The following is a 15287-nucleotide window of genomic DNA, read 5'->3' as shown; positions in this document are numbered from 1 at the left end:
TGATGCCAGGGGTTTAGGTGGAGAGCAAATGTTTTGAGAATGATGAGGGCAATGAATGTACAAATGTGCTTTAGACAATTGATGTATGTATAGATTGTGATAAGAGTTGTATGAGCCCCTAATAAAGTGATTAAAAAAATTTTTTTTTAAGTTACAAATCAGTGAGAGTGGAGCTGGGATGGAGCGCAAGTGCATAACTGTGCTTTCCACGGCCACACACAGATCAACACTTTCCTCAGAAAAAACAAGTTTTCCCTCAACCCTGTTACTGACCAGCATCCCACCAGGAGATGCTGGTGGGATGTACAACAGCCTGGGTGTTGTGGGGGTTCGAATCCAGAGACTGGCAGCTCGTTTGTTTTCTCCCTCTATATTCAGGTTGCAAAATGCCTACCCGCCTGCACCCACTCTCTATCGCTTCCCAAGAGAAAGCATTAGAAAAAACTGACGTATGCGGCCACACGTACATAACTTCCTTTCTATTGCTCTGCTGTCATCCCTCCCTGGCTGGCCCACTTACCCCTGAATAGAGTCATGGCCAGCCCAAGCGCACGCACTGTGCCAGTGTCCATGTGGCGCTGAGGGGCTGACGAGGGGCCAGGGCTGGGGAAAGGAGGTGGGCAGCACCTGCACGATCAAGCCACAGGGTGCCTCTCTGAAACCCTTCCAGGTTCACAGCCCTGGCCATGCTGCCCATAGAAGGCCACTGTTTTTGTTTTGTTGTTTCTTACTCTGCAGGAATCAAGGCTTTGCTTACACTATCTCAACAGGAACATTTTCCAGTAGCCTCTTGAACGATTTATGAGGTGATGAAATGGTTTTCAAAAGCTTGTTATAAATAATTAGTTCTGGCAAGTGCATACGCCCTCCTTGTACGACAGACTGGCTTCTCCCACATGCAGGGGAGGTGGGCATGATGCCCTTCACCAGAGGAGGAAACAGGACAGCAACCAGAATGCAGCCTCTTAGCTGAGTGACCGTCGGGTCTGAGAGAGGAAGGAGGAGGCCTGGGTCCCTCTGCTGGGTCCACACGCTGCTCCCTGGGCTCCCTGTGGTCTGTGCTGGGCATCAGGCAGCCAGATGCACATGGGCACCTTGGGACCCAAACATCCCGCTGCCCACTGTTAGCACAACCCTGGTCCGGTAAGGACACCACAGTGCCCCGATTCCAGAAAGGGGCAGGGCTTGCTAGGTGTGCTCATGTCACTGACCCCCAGATCCCGAGTCACCCGTCTCTGGATATGGCGATTTGCCTCGTTAATGTCAGAGAGGAGGCCTGCTGACCTTGAAAAAAACAAACAAAAACTCATTCCAGGGCCAAGGGGGCAGAAAGTGGCCCCTGTTGCCTGATTAGACGCCAACTCAAACCCGCGATTCCTGAAAAAACATCCTAGGATTCCCCACAACGTGGGGACTTTCATCAGCAACAAGAACAAACATTTTGAAAACGGCATAAACAGTCAGGTTCTCCTGAGATTGTTGCAAACTCATCTATGAGTTGATGATTCTTTGGACTCGAAAATGTACATCGTTTCCTGAGTCCTGCGCACTGGAGCCTGTGCAGGCTGGAACACTGGCCAGAGGCGCTGTGGGAGTTTGGGGAGCAGAACGAAGGGTTGGTTCCTTCCCCTGAGTAGTTCAGGTTCGTTCACACCTCGGCTCTAGGCCTTCTCCCGTGTGCAGCCACAAAGCTGGTTCCATGCCTAGCCGGGCTGTGTGAAAGCTAGGGCCAGTCCTCCTCCCTCTGTCACTCTAGCCATCACCACATCCCCAGGGGTGTTCACTCAATGCCGCTATGGAAAAGTACTGAGACATGAATGTGAGAGGGAGTCAAGGAAGGGCCTCACTGTGGATCTACAATGTGAACCCACCAGCATGCCACGGCCTGCCTGCAGCTGATGCTATCATGCTTGCTGACTTAATTCAAACTAAGCCATGGCACGGAGACTCACGGAGCTGATACTCTGGGCCTTGTACTAGAGGCCTGGTCTAAGCCTGAGCATCCTGTGATCCGGAAAGGGTGGGGCCTAGCTACTCCCCAGGCAACTGGTTTCCCGGAGGTTAGTTCCAGGTACTGATTGGAAGCCTGCAGCAGCTCCTGGGCCTCCCAAGCTTCCCCTACATTCCTGTTTAGGCCTCTGGAGCTGACCGCTGAAGTCATTTCTCTCCCACGGCTTGTGTCTACAGGCTTCTCCAGCACCCCCCATAAGGCTGTCAAGTTTCTTCTGTTCTGGCATCGGCTTTGCCCGTTCTTTCATCTCTTGAAACACAAGAACCCCTCTCCCAGAGCACTGCGTCCCTACTGCTCTATGAAACCGCTGACCACCTCTCTTTTTACCCTTTTCTTAACCCCAAACCAAACCCACTCAGAGACCGTAGAGAACGGAGCCGAATTACTCTACAGGGTGTATCATCGTTATGAATACACGGTACCACAACCTCCTCCCAGAGAGCTAGTAATGGTTCCAACAACTAGCCGAGCACTTAGCCGTGTGCCGTCAGCACTCAGGGCTGCCTCCTTCCTCCCTTTGGCCTTCCTCCGTCCAGCCCCTCGGCAGTCCTGCCTCTTGCTGCCATGCCCTAGGCAGACCCTGACGGCAGGGAGCAGGATGGACCCCATGATGCAAAGGAGACGGAAGAGGTGATGGAGTGAAGCTGAGACGAGTCAGGAGATGCCTCAGACCCGTCCTCCAGCCACGAAGGCTGGGACAGGGAAGGCCACGAGGGGGCTGGGGACCACACCAGACTTATTTTTGAAAGGTCTGTGAACTACGGCTTTTACATGTGTAAATGTTGGTTTGTGTGTGTGTGTGTTTACATCATAATCCAAATATTTCATGACACATGAAAATGAGCTGAAATCCCAGTTTGGGCATCCCCAAGTAAAGTATCACTGAAGCACAGTCATACATGTTATGTAATGTCCATCCATGGCTGTTTTCTCGCTACAAGAGCAGAATTAAGTAGCTGTTGGCAGAGAATATGTAGTCTGCAGAGCTGAAAGTATTTACTCCCTGGTCCTTTAGAGGGGAGAAAAGTGGGGTTTCCACGCCCATGAAGTGTGACCGTCTTGGAAACGCACAGGGGCAGCTTTACTGTGTCCTCTAGGGTGGCTGTGAGTTGATGGCGGTGAGCTTGGTTTTCGGTCCTTTAGAGAGTCGACAGAGCCCTCCTCCAGGGAACATTGGCTGCAGGTCACGGGGCCCTACGTGTGCCACCTGGACGCAGCCCTGCCAGCTCCAGAAACACCTTCGACTGACTGAAAACTCACAGAGGACCGAGAGCCAGAACTCTGCTTTCTGACCTTTTGAAATTCTGTTAGTAAATGTGATTGCTTTTTACGCTATTACACTGCTAATACAGATGGTGACAGAGAGAGAGGGTGGGAGGGCAGGAGGGAGGAGGGGAAGGGAGGCGGATGGGGAGAGACAGAAAGTGTCCATGTTGGGCGAGAAACGAACGCATGGACTTGAAGTCCCTTCTAACTTTGGGTCCAGCAGTTCTGGAGCGGCCCCTTCCGTGACAGACTGGGGAATCCTGAGTGCACGGCTCCTCAGGAAATAGAGTCCTGGGCCCTGAGGGCCTGCCCCAGCATCAGGCATGAGCTACCTTCCTGGCCAGGACCCTGTGCATGCAGTGAGAGGACGGTGCGATCCACCGGGCAGACCGAGCAGCAGCTCAGGCCCGTGATGCCTAGTGAGGACACTCCTGCAGCATGGGGCTACTCCGCCCGCCCGTCTCCACAGCTCGGAGTGCCTCTCAGCTCCACAGCCAAAGTCAGGAGACGAGGCTCACCACCTTTATTTACACGGAGAGCAGGGGTCAGTCTTGGAAGCAACACCAAGTGCTATCAACCATGCTTAGTCGTAGATGGAGCAATGGATCCTGCTCTGGAGACTGTGGTGCACAGAATTCTGGGGTGGCTGTGAAGACCTCGGCCCTTGCTGTACATGCCCCTTCTTAGCCTTAGCCTTGAGTGTGGGTGGGGCTTGTGAATCTGAGGGGCTGTCTGATGTTCTCATCAAAAGGGAGATTATCCTGGGCGGGTCTGGCTTAAGCAGATGAAAACGATCGTGAAAGTCGCACAGTCTGGCCTTGAAGTGAGCTGCTACGCTGCGAGGGGGTCTCCCGAGGAGGCGGTGGTGGAGCGTGGGTGTCAAGACCAGGAAGCAGTCTCTGGGCACCAAGAACAAACCAGCAAGAGAACGAGAGCCCCGGTGGAACTCAATGCTGCCAACAACCTGGGGGAGCTTGGGAGAGGAAGGAGGACCCTGGGTCTCAGAGGAAGCTGCAGTCCCAGCTGACACCTGGATGTCAGCCTTGTGACACCCTGAGCGCAGCGCCGGCACACCTGGTCTGGATTCCTGGGTCAAGGAAATGGGCAGACGGGAGAAGCAAAGCTCTCAGGGCTGCTGGTCAACGAGTCCGCGCTTGCCATGCGTACGGATCCGGAGGGGCGGGCAGACAGATAGGGTGTTGTATACACAGAACAATTCCTCTGTGGCAGTACAGCCGACCCTGTCCTCAAAGGCACTCCAGAAAAACTTAGAGACTGGTCTTGACCTTCACCTTGTGGGATCCAGAAAAATCTCTGAGCCCTGCCTAGTGCACATCTCAGAAACAAGCCCACCGCTTCCAACCACACTGGCCCTGCGCACGAGGACACCCACCCAAGTACCCCACACCTTCGTGGACACGGAAGACCATGAGGTCCATGCACCGCTGGGAGCTCCAACTGCCACGAAGCACGTGTCCCCAGAGAGCAGAGCCAGCCCTCTCCCGACAGAGTCTGAGAATGCTGAGCCCACGTGGTCCTGAGGCCGCGTGCAGTCTCACGTGGAGAGACCAATTCGCAGCACTGGAAGCTGTGTGTGCCCAGGATGTGTCTGCAGGTAGAGCATGCTCCGAGCCCACCCCGGCCACCCTTGGGAGCTCCCGGGAGCGTGCCACTGTATGACTTTTGTAAACCTTCACAGGAAAGGAACCTTTCGGGCCCCTTTAAGGATGGCGATGTGTTGGCACTATCTAAGGGAAGGGGTTTCAAGCTTAGCCCGCTCAGTCCACGAGGAACGCCTGGCCAAACAGTGGCAGTCCTTGACGTCTGCCGAAGGCTGGGGGTGGGTTGGCTTTTCAACGTGCCTTAACAGTCAAGTTTGGCCTAAAACCCCACGGTGTCACTGCAAATCTAACTAAACGGCTGAGTGTGAGGGGTAGATGATGGTGCCTGTTTCCTCACATCAACCTACCCCTCTTTCTACACAAACTACGTCCCAACCACCTCAACCCTCTTGCGAGTGCCTTTGCTCTCAGTCTGACCAATCTCCCTTGATGCATGAACACCACTGTTGGAGCCGGAGGATCGGAAGGAGCGCGGGGGCCCAGGAGATACGTACAGCATGTCCGGGCAGTTGTCCGGCTTGTCCAGAAGGCCGCCCTCCATGACGAAGCGAAGAACTTGCTCATTGGACAAACCCTGGTAGGGCTGCTCAGCCAGAGTGGCGATCTCCCAGAGGACCACGCCGAAGGACCTGCACCGAGAAAAGAGAGTGAGCCGCTTGGGAAGGGATGGATGGGCCTCAGCATTCCCCTTCCAACCTTCTCAACTGTGGAATGAGATCCAGCCTGTTTCTGTGACAGCCCCCGTCCCAGAGCACACTCCGGACGCTGGGATGGATGCGCAGCGGTGGCCCTCACTTGTTACTGGACAGGCTTCCTGTCAATCTAGTTCCCGCGGCAGACTGGGGAAGGGAAGTCCGGGAACACGACACAGCAGTCCTTGCGCTTCGGTTTGGGCCAAGGGCACACGGAGTGCAGAGCACAGCCAACCATTTCACCGGCAGGACAATACTTCCCAAAGTTGCTGCATCCCAAGAATAATACTGCTTGTCCGGGGACAAGCTCTCCAAATTGTTCTGACAATCCGATGGTCTCAGTGTTGGGTACATATGAGACCTTCTGGGGATGTTTTCAAACATACTGATGCCAGGGTCCCAGCAGAAGACCTGTTCTCATGGGTTTTGGGTGGGGGCTGTGCCTGGCACGGGAAGAAGCTCTTCAGGGACCCTAAGAACTAGCCGGGCAAGGGCAAAGGCCCTGCACCAGCTGAGCCGAGGCAGCGCTGCTCACAGGCACGCATCAGAGGCCCTGAGCCTCGAGTTTGGCCTACAGGAGAAAGGGGCAGCCGAGGAAGGGAACCGTCCCACATGACGGCGGGCAGTTGGGCCCCACCTGCCGTTTTTGCCTACCCAGGTTTTGAAGAACAACTGGAAACCGAGCTGAACTAGACCAACGTGCGGACACAGACATCTCTGCCGGTTGTGCTAAATGATGCAGTCCTACTGCCTGGCCCTTCAACAAGGTCAACTAAAAGCCTTTACTTAATTTTGTTCTAGATTCTAGTTATCGGGAGAAAGAGGTTTGCGCTATTCAGTATTCTGAATTCTATTTCTTCCCGAGGGGCAGCTTCGCTTTGGCCGAGAAAACGTCCATCCATCCCAGGTCTGCACTCCTGCCCCACTGAGGGTCCCTCAAAGGTTGGCACAAGCAAGGGAATGAACACCAAGTGCCTCCTCCCCCGGTGCCCTTTCCAGGACCGCGCGCCTGGTGAAGTCGAGGGGCAGCCAAAAACAGGGAGGCCTTGGACAAATGGACTGACGGGGCGGCTGCAATCCAGGGCTCGGACATCACCACAATGGTGAGCGTGGGGGCAGGACCAACCAGAGTTTCGTTCTGGGTGCCACAGGGCCATTATTAAGTTGCAACCAACTTGATGGAGCCTAACATGAGCCTCTCACTGTATGTACTTTCTTCTCATTGGTTCATTATCGTGGTAGAATCTTTGAACTCCTAGTATGTCTCTTTGTTGCTGCAGTTTCTAACCAGAATTCGGGTAAAGGTAGTCTGTAAGATATTACTAATAACCCTGGCTCTTAAGAGATTTCTATTTCATTGTGCTATAAGGAGACCTCTGAGCCTTTGGAGAAAGAGCCCAGGGCAAGCAGATGTACGCATACGCCCAAATCAGTCCCCTCCATCCTTAAAGAGGGTGCACTGCTCTTTGATTTGACAGTGCAAACACAAATATCTTAGATAGGCTGACGGCAAAACAAATCTTCTACTAGAGGTCAAGAAGCAACTCCGCCTTACTGGGCCACATACACATGCTATTTTCAATTTGCACCTGTCTTAAAAGTAAGATCCAAGGCCCTTGAACTGTGGAAAGTTCATGATGTTAAAAAATGATGTTAGTCACTACTTAATAGCCCTTCTATGTGGTCATCCAGACAGCTGGAGCCAACAAGTCTCATCTCTGGAACACATCGGCTGTGAGATCTCTTCGGAGGGAAAGCCAGGAAATTAAGACGATAGATGTGCCAAGGGCTCTGCCTGCCAAGAACATGAATACCTCTCCACTACGTTGCTGAGGAACATCAGTAAACAGTACTATTTAGAATCCTCTGCCTCCTCAGCTGATGAGCTTCTACCACAAGACACGTTTTATTATATCTTGATTCCCCTTCTATCCTCGGGCCAACAATGTGGATGCCCGAGGGCATTCAACAGGTGCACAATCAAGACTCCTACGTTTGGGGTCTAAATAAAGGACTGCCTATAATCTGAAGCCTGAAATACAGGAGGTGGCTATACACAGCCACCTCATGTCTGTTCAGTGACAGGAGGCAAAGGGAGAGCAGGCAAGCAAAGAGGAGTGCAGGGTTCGAGACTGGCCTGCCTTGGCTTAGTGCACAGGAGAGAGAGCTGATAAGGATCAAAAGAAACACTGATCCCTCAAATTCTTTAGAGGCCCACAAATGCCCTCTGTTCTTAGTTAGCCCACCGGTAACGAGAATCCCTTCAAGAAGTATGGCTCATACACCATTTAGAAAAAGCTGGAAATGAGTGGAAACAGAAACACAAAGACGAGAAGGCTGGAGGGTCAGGGGCCGCATGGCAGGGGGGGAAAAAGGTCATTACCAAACATCAGAATGAGTGGTGAAGACGCCATCCTTGAGGGACTCGGGAGACATCCAGCGCACCGGCAGCAGCCCCTTCCCTCCTTTGCGGTAGTAGTCAGTCTCATAGATATCTCTCGTCATACCAAAATCTGCGAGACAGACAGAAGGGACGAGAGTTACACTGCTCCGCCCTCCTGGGAGAAGCAGAGTTGCACTGTCAGGGCAAAAAAGATAAGTTCCATAAAGATTTATAGCCATTGGACACCCCCTTACAGAGGGTCACAAGGAAGAGACGAGCCAGCCAGGGTGTCAGTATAGCACGGATGAAACATGCGACTTTCCTCTATTTCTTTAATGTTTCCTCCCCCACGATCATGATCCCAATTCTACCTTACAAATCCAGCTAGACTAGAGCATGTACATGGGTACAGATAAGGGCTTGAAACAGAGGGAATCCAGGACAAATAAACCCCTCAGGTCCAATAAGGAGAGTAGTGATACCAGGAGGGTAAGGGGAGGGGGAGGGAGGGGGGAACTGATCACTACCCCTGCGGGTTTCTGAGACTGTAACTCTTTACTGGAGTAGAAAGCCTCATTTTTCTCCCATGAAGCCATTGATGGTTTCGAACTGCTGACCTGTGGTTAGCAGCCCTCCTCATGCACTCACTGACTGAATTCGAGTCAATTCGGACGCATAGCAGCCCTGTAGGGCAGAGTGGCACTGCCCCTGTGAGTTTCCGAGACTGAAGCTGTTTCTGGGATGGGAAAGCCTTTCTCCTTTGAGCTAGGGCCATTCGGCCTTAATACAAGGTCCAATCAAAACATTGCTTCCAGACAGATCTGCTGGGCAGAGGGGCCAGGTCAGAAGGTTACAGGGACTGTTTTCTGAAATTCCAGAGGAGTCATCTTGATAGGATTTCCTCTGAAGAAACAGGATGATCACAGGGGATTGTTGTTAAGAAGTTTTATAAAGACTGAAAACTGCACTAGTGAGACAAAGACCAGGAAAGTTGTGCAGAGAAGTTTTTTCCATCTTTACAGCACACTCGCTCCTTCTTCCAGGGCAGCAGCAGGCTGTCCTAGGAGACTGCCATCGGGAACCCTTCCTCCATCCACTTTACATCACTCGCCTTCGCCTCGGACTTCTTTCTGCTCCCCAAATGCAAAGAGTTTTTCAAAGGAACACAATTTGAGTTCCTCAAAGATGCCCAAAGTGCTGTTTCGACATGATGCAAAAACAAGAGGGTTAGAGAGCTGGAAGCACTGCTCTCAGAAGGGCACAGAACCAGGGGAGAAGAAAGAAATCATAGCTTCATAGTTTTGATGTTTCTGTTTGATAAAGTCTATGATCTTGTAGCAACACTTTCTGACTTATGCTCACCGGCATTGGGTGGACTGAGTCCTTTATCAGAGCAGAGTGTCATGTCACTGCATAAGGAGGGAACCTTAAGAGCAATGGTTCCCAATAGAAAAGTCGTGCAAAAAGAGGTGGGCCCTGAGGCTATTACTCAATAATGCCTTCCAACATGACATTTTTGGTCTTTTCTCAAAATGCCTTCCATTCTTGATGGGTCTAGAAAACATCACACATTATGTTTGGTGGGAGGCTTACTTTACAATCCTATATTATCGCATCTTTGCCAGACTTTTACATTTTCTCTTCAACTGTACACTGGTTCTCTTTGCCAAGAGAGAAGGCTGTTCCACTTGGTAAAAGTTCATTCTTGTTCCTTGACTGTGCCACAAAGAGGTAAGGGGACAAAAGTAAGCACACAAGAAGAAGTTCCTTGGATGCTAGCCATCAACTACTTCCAGGAAAATTCCCATTTGTCATCTATTAAACACGGGGCGCTTGGAGAACAGTTGTAGGTCCCAGTAAAGAACATATAAGCGTGAACTGCTAACGTCTCATCTCAAAACTAACCCAGGGACAGGCCAATGAAAGGATCTGCCTTGACTTGCACTGCCAGGGGACAAAGAAATCCGAGAGAAACACACAGTCTCTTGCTGAACATATTGAAGAATCTAAAATTCTGAGATGGGGGGACAGAACCTGAAAGGAAATGTGGCAAGAATTATGCGGTTCATGTGGATTTACACGGAACATGGCAAGTGGCATAGAAGCGTCTCACACTGTGGTGCGCCGACAGAGCTCCTGCTGTGGCCAGGAGAGGGCGAGGAGGAGGCAGAGAACTAGCTTCACTGAGCAGGAACCACCTCCCACATGTACGTGGTGCCTTCCTGTACCCAGCCCTTCCGACCACTCCCCGGTTGCTTACATGGGCAGACCCACTTCAGAGATATAGAAAGCACAAGGCTCAAAGAACTCGGGGTCCCTGAGAGAAGCCTTTCATCTATCAGCATAACAGGGACAGCGGTTCAGGCTCATCTGTCTTGTTGGCTCTACAAAGCGAGATGGCTGGAAGTTCATGGAAACATCTGAACCCCAGGAAGAAGTGAGGGTGCGTAGAACGGCTCTTCCCTGAGGGCCAGGGGGCAGGCCAGTCTCTCCTACTCCCTACCACTTTCCTGGGGCTCTCCGCCCTTCCAGGTGGGCTCCAAGGGGGACCTAGAGCACCGAACCTCGGGGTACACTGTGATTCCTGAATGAATAACTGCTCACAACTTGGTGATGTGGCTCCCAGGTTGCCACTGGTCATTCCTGAAAGGACGTTCACTGTCCACTCAAGGGCCGAAGCATGTCATTATTATGAAAGGGAAAAAGAATATTGCTAAAAGAAGGCAAATAATTCTACCACGAATCGTTCAAGGGCTAGACAATGCTGTTCGTTTCAAATAGATTTCTTAGCATGTAAAAGTATTCCCAGCAGTTTGTCAAGATAAAAACTGGATGTTTTTCTGACCCACCAGATCACAGTGCAAGAGGAGAATCCTGGTACAGGCAGGTGGATTCCCAAAGCAGCCCAGCGCCTGCACATGTTTTTATCAGGGAAATGACATGGCCAAAGGCAGGAGAGAATGTTTTAACCAGAGAGCAAAACTTCAGTCCAACCCCTTTTTTGCAAGAGCACTGATGGAGTCTGAAATCCATTAACTCGGCCTGCTCTATGCAGGGCTTACTTCCCTGCCTGGGCCCCTAACCTTTCAGGAAGTTCAGGGACTCCAGGTAGTGACCATGTTCCCTATAAACTAGGAAAGTGAATGGGAAGGCTGACAGTTTGGATGGTGTCTTTCCGTCTCAAATCACTTAAGGGCATTGTTTTTGATTATTTACACATAAAACCAATGCTAACTTAATTCTACAAAGAGATGCCTACGGAGTCGGAAGTGGAGCTCTCAGGTTCAAGGCCCAGGCTTATCCTTGCCTGTGACCTGGAACACCCAAGGGCCACATAGTGCAGTCAGGACTCCAACCAGCCCAGCCAGGCTGGTGACGGAGTGTCAGCTGGAAACAAGTCTTATCATTTCTGAGAGGAAGCCGCTGGGCCCAAGGAATACATTCAAGACCCTCTCCAGAGTCAGAGTAATGCCAAGATGGACCCTCTAACTCAGGAAGGCTGGGGTCCTGCTCAGACCTGGAAAGCCGACGACGTACCTCCGATTTTGACAGTGAAATCTTCAGCCACCATGCAGTTCCGGGCAGCAAGGTCTCTGTGGACAAACTTGTTGGCGTTGAGGTATGCCATGCCGTCTGCAATCTCACCTGCCATTTGGATCATCTTGGTTAGGCTTGGAGGTGCCAAGACTGGATTGTTCTGTCACAAATTAAAAGGAAAACATACGTATATATTATATATATATATATACATTACGGAGACCAGAGCATCTGCTCGGTGGCGAAGTCAGGTGCTTGCTCCTGGCCGCATCACACAGAGCTACCAAGAGAAATAGCAACAGGCGCTGCTGAGACAAGCCGCGTCTCCTTGAGGTGGGGCACAAGTGGGGCACAAATGATCTGAAGTGAAAGAGGTGGTTTTGTACACTAAGGTTTGGTTATTCAGATTTCTCCCAGTTCATACAGGCACCACCCCACACTACCCTCTAAGCAAGGGTAAAAGGAGGACGTGCACACGGCAACGGGTTTCAAATGCAATAGGAAGGCATGATTCCTGTGCGTGTTTTATTTGGGCTCTGTGCTTTCTTTGCTAAATGAGGCCACGTCACAAAGGAGTGCTGCAAAATCATGACGCTCCGTGTCAGAGAACGTCCCACAGGAAGCATGTGTTCCACATGTTCTCCAGTGAGGCATTCCCACTTCTGAAGGCCATGTTTCCCTCTTTGTACGGTCCGTGCTTTCTGATTTACCCACATCACAAGCGCAGTATGGGCGCCCTTAAAAGGCTGGAATCGTGTTTCTTTGAAGTCTTCTTGGAATGTTAGAGACAGACAACTGAGAGGGCAACCTAAGGAATCTAGGGCCAATGGGGCGACGTCTCCCTAAGGAGTCTCAATAGACAACCTTGCACCTTCCGGGAATGAGCAGGTGCATTACTGTGATGGGCAAAAGACCTTGGCACAACCTCCCCGGTCGTTTTTTCACCAATGCCATTTTCAGTTCTTGTAAGAATTTTTGTGACTAAGGCCCCTGATTGACCTGGCCCTTCAGGAAAATCTATCGAGGTTACACAGCCATAGTCATTTTCGGAGCTGGGCACTCTGCCTGGAAGGTAACTAGCCCTGCAGATCTCCCTCAGAAGCTACTGTTTGGATTGTTTCTTGGGTCATTCTGGTCAGTCCAGGACTCAACCTGGTGACATCTTTGTACCAGGCGTGAGATCAGCAGCACAAGATCCTCTCTGAGTCCACTGACAGGAATTCTGCAAGCCACCTGTCCAAGCCTCTTGCTTTGTGCAAAGGAAAACTGAGGTCCAAACACGTGACCGCGGTGCCCAGTGATGGAAGGGCTAGTGGCAGGGTCAGGAGGAAGATGGTTTTCCAGATTTCTCATCTATGTCTAAAGCGGGCAGAGGAGGGCCCCATCCGCTTGCAAGGTGCCTTGGGTGAGACTGAGGAGATGCACACCTGCCGATCTCACTCTTCCCTCTGTGCTGGCTTATGAATTACAAAGTGAGTCAGAAAGGGGCCAACAGCCATGGGAGCTGGGGCGGGGGGACAGCTACTTGGGAGGAGATTCGACTTCAGGTTTAAGGAGGAACACAACAGCCTATGCTAATCCAGAGAAAGCCCATGCAAATGTAAAAGAGCAGAAAGGGAAGTAGCACCCTTTGGGGAATGAAAGTGGGCCCAATGCTCACCCAAGAGTCTGTGGCACAATGAGACTTTCAGACCCACTGGGAGGCCAAATGAAAAGCCAGGTGGGGATGAGGGGGGTTGCTGGGTCTATTTCTCAACATTTACCTACCCATTTTTTCTGTGAGTTAATTCATTTTAAGCCTTGCCTCCATATGTTAACAAGCTGGCTCGTAGGTTCATACAACCAAAGTGGAGACTGATAATAAATTACACAGGACGTTAATAGATCTGGAATTTGAAATGAATGCCTCAAACTGCTATTTTTACTAGCTGAGGTGATTATCATTTAAAAGTGCAGGCAAGACATTGACTTTGAGCTGAGCTTGAAAGGTGGATGCTGAGTTTGAGAGCTGGAGAGGACTGTGTGAAGGAAAAGAGTATGTTAGTGTGCGTTCACGGGTGTGCAGTGTCTCAGTTGTGAATAAACAGATGTCCTGTGTGCTGAGCTGCATGAGGAATTGCTCCCAAACTTCCTAGAGACAGGCAAGAATCAAGGGCAAGAATCAAGCTAACTTAACATGAGACTCTAACAAGCATTTCTTGAAAGAATACTTGCCACGAACAAGGCCCTCAATTAAATGTTGTGTGTGAGATACAAGGCTGAGCACAATGGAGGAGGGCAGGGAATGCACTCAGAGAGCCTCGGCAAGAGAAAGAGGCTTTGAGGACAAGTGGAGTGTGCTGAGAAGTTAGCAGGGCGGTGGCTACTCCTGGCCCAGGAGACCTGCAAACGTTTATGGAGGAAGCGTGGCTGTATGGGTATGGGAAGGAGACCTTAGGGCAAGGGAAGGGAGAAGAAGCAGAGGTAGACCGGAGGATGTGATAACAAAACCAAAGTGTTAAAGGGGCATTTGAGGAGCGGCGAATACCTCTTGCAAAATGTTACAGGCTATCTGCGTTGGAGATCAAACTTTCAACCATTCCAACCATTCCAACATGAGAAGTCACTTGATTTATGGACCCGACGTGAGGGGGGTGTTGGAAAATGAAATGAAAAGACCATGGGGATTTGCAGCACACTTCCCGAAGCCCCTGGGATTGTCCTGAATTGAAGTCCGGGAAGAAAGAGAACAGGCAAGAGAGCATGGGTGAAGTTGGTTCTAATAGAGACTGACCTCCATTTCTGGTCTCAGAGACCTGAGATAACTTTTGAGATCTCCCCGGGTCATCAGTTCCATGATGACCAGCGTTGGCTGGCCCTGGGACACCACACCCAACAGCCGCACCTGGGAGAAGGCAAGAAGAAAACGCTCAGGGTGGGAAGGCTGCCCACACTGTTCCCCTCCCCACTGGCCGTGTGCTGTGGGCCCTGGTGCCATGAGTAGAGCCAGAGAAGCCCCATTAGGGCCATGGCTGTCGTGGCCAGAACCACCATGTACACAGAAGACCAAAGGCAACGTTGAGGACGCAGGGCAACCACATGGCCGAGGAAGGGTGATGTGCCAAGCCTGTGTGTGAGGTCACAGACACACGGGCATGGCCCCGGGCAGCATGTTCCTGTCACACAAGGTTGCTCAGCATGTTCTCTTACCACATGGTGACAATTAAACTCCTTCATCACGGAAGCCTCGTTGAGAAACTCGATCCTTTCTCGCATGCTCGCAGCCTCGTTCACGGTTTTGATGGCCACTCTGGTTTCAGGCTCATCTTTAACCACTCCCTTGGCAACTCCTTCGTATACCATTCCGAAAGATCCCTGCCCAAGCTCTCGGCTCATGGTGATCTTCTCTCGCGCTACCTCCCACTCATCCGGAACATACACTGGAAGAGCAAAGAGGAAAGAATGGAATTGGATTCAGGTAGAGAAACGAGGCCCTAAACCAGCGGTTCACAAGCTGTGGGTGGCAGCCCCTTTGGGGGTTGAACGACTCTTTCACAGGGGTTGCCCGATTCATTAACAGCCGCAAAATGACAGTGATGAAGTGGCAATGAAAATAATTTATGTTTGGGGGTCACCACAGCATGAGGAACTGTAGTAAAGGGACGTGGCGTTAGGAAGGTTGGACCACTGCCCTGGGCAGATGAGCTTGGGGTGGGGTGGGGTGGGGTAAGGTGACCAGATTGTAACACTGGTAAAGCGGGACACCGCTGATAAAACTCATATCCTGGCGAATTAGC

The 15287-nt window shown here is 51.3% G+C and overlaps 1 protein-coding gene across 1 annotated transcript in view; it reads right to left on the bottom strand.

The window, feature by feature from the left end:
• IGF1R (insulin like growth factor 1 receptor) overlaps nt 1-15287 on the bottom strand; it is a 257169-nt gene that overhangs the window by 10596 nt on the left and 231286 nt on the right. The window contains exons 16-20 of the mRNA XM_045296469.1: nt 14701-14930; nt 14285-14395; nt 11512-11671; nt 7975-8104; nt 5394-5528 (exon numbers count right to left, since the gene is read on the bottom strand). Coding sequence (XP_045152404.1) covers nt 5394-5528; nt 7975-8104; nt 11512-11671; nt 14285-14395; nt 14701-14930 — 766 coding nt within the window. The remainder of the gene's footprint in view (nt 1-5393; nt 5529-7974; nt 8105-11511; nt 11672-14284; nt 14396-14700; nt 14931-15287) is intronic.

The sequence above is a fragment of the Echinops telfairi genome, unplaced genomic scaffold (assembly GCF_000313985.2).
Source record: "Echinops telfairi isolate 266 unplaced genomic scaffold, ASM31398v2 ScPeMD7_7409;HRSCAF=8447, whole genome shotgun sequence".
NCBI classification, from domain to species: Eukaryota; Metazoa; Chordata; class Mammalia; order Afrosoricida; family Tenrecidae; genus Echinops; species Echinops telfairi.
The sequence above is the reverse complement of the archived record's forward strand: the minus strand, read 5'-3'. Positions and strand labels throughout refer to the sequence as shown.